Source organism: Balearica regulorum, chromosome 2 (genome assembly GCF_011004875.1).
Source record: "Balearica regulorum gibbericeps isolate bBalReg1 chromosome 2, bBalReg1.pri, whole genome shotgun sequence".
NCBI classification, from domain to species: Eukaryota; Metazoa; Chordata; class Aves; order Gruiformes; family Gruidae; genus Balearica; species Balearica regulorum.
In genome coordinates this window covers 95167282-95178083 of record NC_046185.1, presented here as the reverse complement: position 1 = coordinate 95178083, position 10802 = coordinate 95167282, and the positions used below count along the sequence as shown (strand labels likewise).

Here is a 10802-nt window from a genome sequence, read left to right as displayed (position 1 = left end):
AGAGGCAATGGCATTTATCAGTCCTATTTTGTGAATGGTAGCAAGGAAGCTTTTCATCTTGACCTCCAGTTGGCTTACTTCCAGTTGTACTGATTCATTTGACCCCACGCAATCCCTGTCCTTGCCTGGTGGGCTTCAGGCATTTGCAGCCCATGGGGTCAAGGGGACTTGGCCTGGCAGCTGCTGTCCCTCTGTCATTGAGGTCTGAGGATTGCCACAGGTGGTTTGTAAAAAAGAGGGACCGACTGGTAGCCCAGGTTGTCCAGGGCACCACAGCACTGCCAGCACAGCAGGATTGCAAAGCGTGGGGGACCTGAGACAGGGAGGAGTGAAGGTCAACAGGAGTTCTCTCCCCAGCCAGTCCCCCTTTGGCTCCTGGAGATGCTACAGACGGCTGGTGAAGGTAAGGGCTGATCTGGGGTGAAATAACTTTTCAATGGAAGAGCCCAGAGGGAAGGCTGTAGGATGTGGCTTTGGTTGGTTACTCTGCACTGGGAGAAGCCCATGCTGGCCCCTTTAGGTTCCTCCCACGCTGCTCTCCAGGTGGGGATGGCCTGGGAGGGGTCCCAGGAGAGTGTCAGGCTGCAGGAGCACCCACACCAAGCCCTGTCCCATGCAGTGCTCCACGGCCAGCACCATCCCCTCCGCCCAGCCCTGCCGCACCCGTGGCCCGTCCACCCGCCCCCGAGCGCCTCGTCCCCAGAGGGCAGCTGCGGCGGCCCGCAGCCTCAGCCCGGCCCCACTGCGGCTCCCCAGGGCTACCCCACGCGTGACCCCTTTCCCCACGCCACCCTCTGCAGTCCCACAGCCGGGCTGCTGCCACCGGCACTGAGCACAGGCAGCAGGGCCGGGAGAGACCAGCCCCCCCCCCGCCCCCCGCTCTCCCCCCCCACCTCAGCCTGGGGGTGACGTCATGGTGGGGGAGGGGCGGGCAGGGGGAGGGGACCCCCGCACCTCCCTTTCCTCCTCCCCGCTCCGCAGCGCGGGGGCCGGGCCGGCCGGCCCCGACGGGGCGGCCCGGGGGCGGGGGGGGGGGGGGGGGGGGGGGATGTTCTGCCGTGCTATCCCCACCCCCGGGGGGGCGGCTCCTCCGTCTGCGTGTGTGTGTGTGTGTGTGCGTGTGTGCGTGTGTGCGTGTGTGCGTGTGTGCGTGTGTGCGCGTCCCCCGCCCCCGCATCCCTCCCGCCCCGGGGGGACGGTCCCGGCTGCCACCTCCACCCCCCCCCGATCGCCACACGGGGCAGGAGAAGCGCGGGTGGGGGGAGTTTCTCGGCGATTAATGGGGCGGGGGGACACGGGGAGAGCGGATAAATCCAGCCTGTGATGCCTATAAATGGCGTTTCTCTTCCAAGGTGCACATTTTAAAAAAAAAAAAAAAAAGAGAGAGAAGGGGAAAAAAAACCCGGTCCGTGTCATCCCCCCGCGTCAGGGCCGGTGGTGGGCGTGAGGCTGTACTTCCTCCGCCCCCTCCTAATGGAGCGAACCATTCCCAGCTAGTCCTCCTCGCCCTCTCCCTCTGCCTCCCTCTTTCTCTCCTTCTCCTCTTGTCTCCCCCCCTTGTCTGCAAAGTCCTCCGCTGCTCGGAACTTGTTGGCAATGCCTATTTTTCAGCTTTCCCCCACGTTCTCCAAAGTAACTATTTAAAGATCTGCAGCCGCAAATGGTTTTACTAAATGTAGGATGGGACTTAAGTTGAACGGCAGATATATTTCTCTGATCCTTGCTGTACAGATAGGTAAGTGGACTGCCAAATTCGGTATCAAGTTGTGTGCACCAAAGCCCGGCTGATGCATGCAGAAGCGGAATGTCGGAATGACCTGCGCTGACGGCCGCGGTTTGGGGCTGCGGGGGGACCCCCGCTCCCTCTGCCTCCTTCCCGGTGGCATCTTCGCGGTTCTTCACGCTGGCGAGGCAGGGGGGTCCGCAGGAAAGGGAGACGATTCTTTGTTCCTCTTAAATCACTTTTGTTGTTCGTTTCCTTAAATCAGTGCATGCTCATTCATACTTCGCTTTTTATTTTCTCCCCTCTTGTTCTTCCTCCTTTCTCCCTCCCACCCCGTTCTCTCCGTCCCCGCAAACGACTGCATTTGTATCTGCTTTTCGGATATCCCCTGCATTCCTTTCCACCCATAATTTGGGGACTCCAGTGCTAAGAAATGCCCCCCTCTCCCCGAGGGACAGAGAAATAAGAACCGGCACAAAATGGCTTGCGAGAGATCTAGCTGGAAAGTTTTTTTGCAGAAAATCAGAGGGACAAGCGAAGGGCTCCCTTTGGGAACTTGGAGGCTTTCCCATTTGCAGAGCAGTCTAAAACCAAACAAAACCCAACGATAACTTTAAACAAAAAAATCCACTCGAATGCGAGGATTAAACAAATAAAAAATATTAAGACATCACGAAGTCCCACCGCCGTATCGTTAATTTTGTGCTCGGAGAACCGCTGTCAAAACAAGAGCGGGTCCACAAAATTTGTATATGTGCTAAGTTACTTAAAATAGAACAGGTTTCCCTCCACACCGGTATGTGTTTTTGTGTTCTTGTTGCTGGTTTTGTTTAATATCTTGGGGTTTTCGCTGGTTCTTTTTGTTGGTTTGCTCTCGGGTTCATTTTATTCAACATTTCTTTGCTGAAAATTTTTTGAGTTACAGACATTAAAGAATCCCCAAGTTAATGACCACTTTGGTCTTGTACAGGCAAATTTTAAAGATTGTATATTGAATATGTATATTCCCGAGCATGATCCAAAACTGGGCTTCAAGGAAAGGGCGATTGAAGCACGTCTTTTATTATCCAGATTGTCAGGTGTGAAGAGACCTTTGAAAATATTTGCCTGCAAAGGAATTCTGCTACAATTAAAAAAAAAAAAAAAAAAAAAAAAAGCTCAGCATTGCTATTTAGAGGTCCTTTTGCTCGGTCACCCTCCTCTCCAGACAATCTCTGCAGCATTTTGTGGGGACTAAAAGAAAGAAGAGGGAGAAATAAATAGAAAAAAAGAAAATAAAAAGAGGGGGAAGAACAAGAAAGGTAGAAAAGAAGGTGGCAAAATGCCTGGAGCATTTCCTCATCGAGAAAAAAAAATTGCGATGAAATGTTGACCTCTGGAAAATGTGGATATATGATGCAAACCCCTCCATTCGTATTACCATTCCATTTTAAATGATGCTGAACTCTTCCGAATGGCCGAAAAGGCCATTTTCTGTACTGTCAGAGAAAGAAGGGGGAAGGCATTATTTGGATGTTATCCTTAATTTCAGTCCTTGCATTTTTTGTTTGTTTGTTCGTTTGGAGGAGGATGATTTTTCTCTCATTTGTGTTTATTTGACTCAACGGAGGGATGATTTTATTCACGGTGAAATTTCAAAAGGTAGCTAAAGTCGCCGGGAATCGCCGTCCCCGGGCTGGCGTGAGCATGAGCAGTCATTTGGAAAGTTACCCCCAAATATTGCTGCACACCGCGGAGATGGTGGCGATGCGGTCGCTTTGCGGTGCCCTGGGAGAGGACAGCTTTGAAGCTGGCGGAGGGCTTTTCTCCTCCCTGCTCCTCCTTCGGTATTTCGAGTAACCTTCCCTCCACTCCCCACACACACACCCCTCCCCCGAAATCAGCTTCTGGTTGTCGGTGTGGGGTTTGCAAAGGGCCGTTTGCCTTTGCCCCCTCCCCGGTACCGACTCGTGTCAAATGGATGTTCGGCTCGTTCCCACAATGTCTATGCACCGGGGCTTAAGAAAAATGGGAAAAAAAAAAAAAAAAAAAAAAGACATTTTTATTTAATTTATTTATTTGTTTGTTTGGGCAGAGGGGATCGGAGCTGTCCGAAATCCCTGACATTTTAGGAGGTGACACCGGGGGGCGGGGGGGCGCGGGGACTGAGTCTCCGCGGAAGGCGCCCAGGGACAGGAGGGTTGGACCGGCCGCATCCAAGGGGCAGGCGGACTGAGAAGACGGGGAGCGGGTTTCGGGAGGGCGCACGGTCCGTTATGGATGGCTCCTGCGGACCTGCTGCATTGCAAATTGCTACACACTCCTGCCTTTTGAAGGACGGGGAGGGGTGGAAGGTCGGGGCCACGGCAAAGCACAAGCGACCTAGTTCAAGAGAAATCCCGCTGTCGTTTCACCGAGCAGGACCATCGTCTGTCCGCTTTTTCTTTTTCTTTTCTTTTTTTTTTTTTTTAATTATTATTATTGGTGGGATTTGGGGAGGCTTTGGGCCGGGGGTACCCTGTGCGGAGGGAGCACACAGAGCCAGGCCGCCTCTCGGAGGGGATCGATGCTCTGAGCTCCGCTGGTCCCAAATCTGACCCTCTACCATCCTCCCTGCCCGGCCCGGGGGAGGGGTCCCCTTCGGACCCCGTATTTTCAGTGCAGCCTGTCACGTTTTTGGAGAAATTCGTTGCGACTTCCCCTCCCTTCTCCCCCGGTAGGTGCCGGAGTGGGATGGCGCGGGTTTTATAGGACACGGTTTTACCCTCGGGATGGTCCCCAGTTCTTCTCTGTTTGTTTGCCTGGCTTTTTTTCTTGCCGTAGCCAATGTCTGTAGCCTGCTGGGGTTTTGATGTGACGGCTGGCGCTGGTGTGTGTGTAGAGGGGAGTGGCCACCAAGTCATTTAGCGATGAATCAAACGGCAAGACGGGGATCTGGGTTGAAACAGTCTCTTTTGGAGTCAGCCATTTAGCGGAGGAAACACACGTACACACCGCCACAGCCATGTCCTGAGGAGGCGGATCGGGAGGGAACCCCCATCCCAACACACACCCCTACCCTCCGGCGGTGCGGGCGGCCGGGGGCTCCTCCGAAAGGGCCGGGGGGGGGGGGGGGGGGGGTGACAACCCCTCCCGCCCCCGCTGGCCGCAGCGACATCCCAGCTGCGCTGCCCGGGGTCGAGCCCGGACCCGGGGACACCACGGCGTCCCCAACGCCGGCCACTGGCAGGAGAGCGCTTAGGGATCAGCATCCCCCCCGCCCGGGTACCCCAGCCCACCGGCTGCGGCGCGGGATGCTGCGGGCGTGTGCGCGGTGCTGTGCGGCGGCACAGGCCGTGGCCTGAGTCCTGCGGGCCGCGTCGTGCAGCAGCAATGTCCCTGCGTCCCGTCCCGTCCCCCAGCGAGGCCTGGCCCCACAGCCGCGGACACCCGGGAGGAGCCATCTCACGCACGCCGTAATTCATTTTCTTTCCCTCTTTTGCAAGCGGTTGTTCTTGGGTTTGTTACTATCGTATTTAACCGACTGCCGTTTCCTAGCGCAATCCCGAAGGATGCCCGAGGCAGCAGGTTTCGGGTAGCGGGGTTCATCCCTGCCCCTTCGCGCCCCGCTGCCCCGAGCCCAGGCAGCCGTGGGGCCGGCGCCCTCGCAGCTGCGTGCGTGGCTTTAGGGTTCGCTTCTTCTCGTGTCTTTATCGCAGCTCTTGCTAGTGATTTTTTTATTATTATTATTACTATTATTTTCCCGCTGCGTCTTGCACGATATTTGCCAAGCGACCCGGGCGGTAAGGAGCCGTGTGTGTGCGCCAGTGTTCGTACGGAGAAACGCGCCCGCTGCTTCGAGGCGGAATTTTCTAACAAAGGAGCAAGTCCGGGGAGAAGCAGACAGCGCATCTTCACCTAGCTTCCCCTCCTCCTCCTCGCCTCTCAAAAAGGAAAAAAAAAAAAAAAGAAAGGCTAAAATCCACGTCGTTAATCCACGAGCACTGAAAACCCCCGTGCTAAAAAAGCAAAGGGTGAAAAGCCCCTGACTCATGTCCCCGAGTGCCCCATGGCGACCCTAGCTCGGTCCCACCGCCCTCCTCCTGCCCCCCATATCACCGCTCCTCGGCGGGGCGCGTCTTTAGCAATGGGGGAGAAGGGAGGGAGGGGGCGAGATGGGGGTGGTGGAGCGGGGGGCTGGGGCGGGCGGGGAGCCCGCGGAGCTGACCTGTGCCCCTGCCCCCCCCCCCCCCCCCAGCGTACCTGGTGCAGGCGGTGAGAGCGGCGGGGAGGTGCGATGCGGTCTTTAGGGGCTTCTCGGACTGTTTGCTGCGGCTGGGCGATAACATGGCCAACTACCCGCAGGACCTGGACGACAAGAGAAATCTCCAAACGATCTGCGCGTAGGTCTTTCCTCTCTCCTTCGGGGCTGCGGGGGGGGGGGGGGGGGGAGGAGGGGGGGGACTGGTGGGTCACCCGGGGCTGGGGAAGGGGAGCGAGGTTGGATGGTGGCGGTGGGACGGGAAGGAACAGAAATAACGCGGGGTTTGGTGTTTTGGGGTTCATTTCTCTGCTCCTGGGTCCCTCCAAGTGCGCTGCTATGGGGACAGGCCGGGCTCAGGGAACGGTGAAGTCTGAAGGGAGTCTTTACAACGTCTGTCTTAGGTTTTTTCCTCCGTGAATATGTCTGTAGGTTTGGGGTTTGTTTTTTTTTCTCCTCCCCCCCGCCCCTCCGCCTTAGCTCCTCGCTTGTTTTCTTTCCTTTCTGCTTTGCACTGGGATGTTGGCATTAGCTGCACGGGAGTTGGGATCCCTTTCCTTATTGCTGTCTTCGGGACCCCTGTTCACCGGTAGGCTCCGGGGTCCCCCCGGACGTTCAAGGCAGAGGCAGGCCGGGGGAAAGCAGCTCACCCAAGCCGGGGCTGGGGAGACGATTCCTCGGAAAATAAAATTTAATTAAAAATGAAAATACCCCAGCCACAATATTAATCTCCCAGCGGCAGCTCTCCTCTACGCCCCTGCGCCGGTCGGCCCCCTCTGGCCCCCGGGGAAAGCCCATTTCTCCCCATTTCGCCCCGCTCCTGGCACAGAGGGGAGGAGAAGGAAAGGGCAACGATAAAGGGGAAAAAATTAACAATAATTAAAAGGAAAACGTCAACAAAAAAATAATAAAGGCAGAAAAAGAGCTTGCCTTGCAAAATCGGCCCCCTTCTTCCCAGTTCACCTGCAAGGCTGGAGGAAATGGGACAGCGGGAGGAGCCCTAAATTTGGGGTAGTTTTCCCCAGAGCTCAGGGCAGTGGGTCTTACCAGGGGGAGGGAAACCTGGGGCGGCTGCTGGGGGCCGGGGAGCTGCCAGCTCCGGCCTTGCCCGCCCTGCTTCGGGGTCTTGCATCCCCAGCAAGGAGGCAGAAACGGGCATTTTTGTTACGGCTGGGGAAAAAAAAAAAAATCTGGCTGCACAGGGTATTCTCCCGTCTCCCAGTTTCTGTTTTTCGGCACAAACTCCCTCCGCTGAAAAAGAAAACAAGTTATATTGAGAAACGAGATAAGGTCCTTAGGCACAAATATATTTGGAATTTTTTCCCCTGATTTTGTAGCCCGAAAATCAGAAAATGAAGGACGTGAAATGGGAAAGAGAGAAGGAAAGGAAAGGAAAGGAAAGGAAAGGAAAGGAAAGGAAAGGAAAGGAAAGGAAAGGAAAGGAAAGGAAAGGAAAGGAAAGGAAAGGAAAGGAAAGGAAAGGAAAGGAAAGGAAAGGAAAGGGAGAAGGAAAGGAAAGGGAGAAGGAAAGGGAAGGGGGAAGGAAAGGGAAGGGGGAAGGAAAGGAAAAAGGAAAGGAAAAAGGAAAGGGAGAAGGAAAGGAAAAAAGAGAAAAGAGAGAAAAACTGTAACCCTCCTCTCTTCCTACCTAGAGATTTCTGAGCCAAGCATGACTTTGCTGCACCTACTAAGACTGGCAGCTCGCTGTAAATGCTGGGTTGTGGTTTACCTTGTGTCCTGCATGAGAAATAAATACCCAGGGGTAGCAGTGTCCTAATATGATGTCCTTTGGCCCTGGAGTGCTGGACCAGAAGTGGTCCTAACCACCTCTGTAAAAAGTATCTCTTTTCCCAGCGAGACCCTTTCCCTGACCACCACCTGATTGCCTTCACCCTGTGCAGGGATGTGTATTGAAAGGAGATGGGGAAAGATTTGATTTTCCTTTGGGAGATGCAATTACAACAGAAATACTGCAGGAGAGGCACACTCTCAGACTCTGGCTTCTCAGTATCTCATTATTTATTACAAATGTAGCAAACATTGGGAGTCTACAACCAGCTTAGAGTGCTCATAAATTAGAGGCTGTAGGACTACTTTAAAAAAAAAAAAAAAGAAAGAAAGAAAGAAATCAAGATACAAATTTGCAGGCGCCTGCCTTGAGGAAAGGGGAAAATAGGAGGAAGGCAGATTCAGGGTGATTTTTGATAAGGAAAGGTCTATCCATCCCCCGCCGCCCCCCCCCCGAGTCTGGGTAGTGGGACGGGTCCTGCCCCAGTGGCAAACCGCAATTCAGACTCCGTGAAAAATGGAATAAAAAGAAAAACGTGCAGGAAGAGCTGGAAATTATCCTGGGGAGGGAGAAACCCTTCACTGCACGGAGACCCCTGGCAGCGGATGGGGAGTCCCCCCTGCCACTCTCCGCACCACGGGCCCGTGCGGGGCGCCCGGGAGGGTCCAGGAAGGGAAGATGCTCCTTCCTCCTCCTCCTCCTCCTCCCTTCCTGCCCCCGCAGTCAGGCCCCGCTCCCAGCCCGGGGATCCCTCCCGAGGGTTTCTTAACACCGCCCCGGGCCCCTCTAGGGTGTCGCCTCTGCCTGGGAAAAGCGATGCCTTTCCCACTCCCATCTGTCCGTTCCCACCGGTGACGAGAAACCCTCGGGACGAGCCCGTGGGCCACTAGGCTAGCGTTTGCCAACCGAGGGGCGCACTCCCTGCCCCCCGCGTCAGGCAAAGACCCCCCTCCGGTAGAGACCCACCAAAGCAATTTTTGCCCCATCCCGCTCAACTCGGGCTGGTGCCGGAGGCGGGTTTGGGGAGGGGGGACCCCCGAGACCACAATCAGCGGCAGCCCCCCCCGGGAGCTGGCAGGGGAGCCGCTGCCCAGCGCAAAGCGTGCGCACGGAGCGGGCTGTGGGGCAGCCCGGGAAAAGCGAGGGGCCGAGGGTCCCTCCCAGAAACCGGCGTCTCGGGTGGGGAAATCGGGAGCCGGGTTTTACGGCGGGAGAGGCGGCGGCTCCTCCCCGCCGGGAGTCAGCCCCTTTAAGGCATACCCCCGCTCAGCTCCACTGTCGGGGGGGATCGGGGGCGGCGGGCTGGAGGGGGCGGCCTCCCTCCCCCCCCTCCCCGGGTAGGTGGGTGCGTGCCTGTTTTGATGCCGGCTGCTCTCCCCTCCTGCAGGTACTGGGATGATTTCCACGCCTGCACCCTCACAGCGCTCACCGATTGCCAGGAAGGAGCGACAGACCTCTGGGAGAAATTGAGACGGGAATCCAAAAACCTCGATTTCCAAGGCAGCTTATTTGAACTGTGCGGAGGCGGCAGCGGCGCGGCACCATCCCTCCTCCTGCCGGCTTTGCCCCTGCTCCTGGCGGCTCTGTGGGCCGCGCTAGTGACCTGGCTGCCTTTCTAGGGGGGCGAGCACACTCACACCCACACCTTCTCCATGTGCTGGATCTATAGAGGAAGTGTCCATCCGTTGCTTTGGGGACGTTGTGCTTTTCTGTGGTTGATGATGATGGTGGTGGTGGTGGTGGCTGATGATGGTGAAACACCCATGTAGGACTGTGGAAGCGTTCTCCCTTTATTTTTTGTGTTTTATTTGCCAAATGTTACCAAACAGGCAGCGGCGCGCAGCCCAAATCGGACCTCAGCTTTACTATCGCTTCGAATCAAAAATAGAAAAAAATAAAAATACAAACTCGAGCCCACGTTGTGCAAAAGCAATCTCAGGAACGGCTCTGGGCCACCTAATGCTAAGGTTGTAATCGGCCGGGATACCTCCCGGCGGCCACGGGCTCCTCTCAAAATGTGGCAGTGTGCGAGGCGAGAACAAAAATGCAGAGAAAAAAATGGCACTGGCGATGAATCCAAGGTAGATGTCCACGTGTGAAGCATATGGTGAATAATTCACAATCTCTCATCTTTCCTCCACAGTCGCTTGTTTTTTGGTCATTCCACTGAAAAAAAAAAATTAAAAAAAATTTTAAAAGAGCATTTTTCCTCGAGGGGAAAAGAGAGAGAGAGAGAGAGAAACGAACAGTTAAGAAAGGAAGGAAGGAAGGGAAGAGTGAAAGAAAAAGATGTGTCTAAATGCCCAGAGGAGTGAAGGAATGCTGCTAACAAATCTCTGAGAGTTTACCTTTACTTGCTGTTCGAAGGCATCTTTCCGAATTCACTGCCTTTAATTTTTTCCTCCTCTTTGTTTTAGATGTTACACATACCAGTAAAATACCTGAATATCCAACCGTAGAGATCACAAAAAGGGGGCTTAAATGTAAACCTAAAGAAAAAAAAAAAAAAAAGAACCAACAAACAAATAACAACAGCAAAATGATTTTGAAAAAAACAGAGCCTTGATTTTAAAAAAGAAGAAAAATGTAATTTAAACAAAAGTTTATTATAAAGTCAATTCAGCAAAAAAAAATAACAAAAAAAGATTTGCTACAAAGTATAGACAGAAGTATAAAATAAAAATTATTGTTTGAAATGAGGGTGTCGTCCTTTTTATAAAATATGCCTAGAGTATCTTGAAAAGGACAGGGCTTTTAAGGCTAGGAAGGCTAAATCCTGAACCAATCCCTTGGTGAACACGGCAATTTCAGTTCAAACAAGGACAGGGCGGCTGAACTGGTTAGTCGGAGCCTTCTTTTTTTTTTTTTTTTCCTCCCCCCCCCCCCCCTTTTTTTCTTAAAAATATGCTAGAAATCCTCCCACCCTCCTCCTCCTCCCGAAACCCAAACCCGCAACACCCCCTTTTCCCGGCTGCCTGGAGCCGGAGGAGGAAACCCCGCTCAGCGGCGGGGGCGGGGGGCGCGGCGGTGCCCCGACTGCGGGCGCGGAGCGGTGCGGAGCGGGGCGGAAC

General features: G+C 54.6%; 1 protein-coding gene across 1 annotated transcript; it reads left to right on the top strand.

Moving 5' to 3' along the window:
* The first annotated feature begins 1414 nt into the window (after nt 1–1414).
* NRN1 (neuritin 1) lies at nt 1415–9921 on the top strand. The gene is made up of 3 exons (XM_075744966.1): nt 1415–1735; nt 5940–6084; nt 9119–9921. Exons 1-3 carry the CDS (start codon nt 1681–1683, stop codon nt 9348–9350), a joined length of 432 nt encoding a protein of 143 aa, XP_075601081.1. The 5' UTR covers nt 1415–1680; the 3' UTR covers nt 9351–9921.
* The last annotated feature ends 881 nt before the right edge of the window (nt 9922–10802 follow it).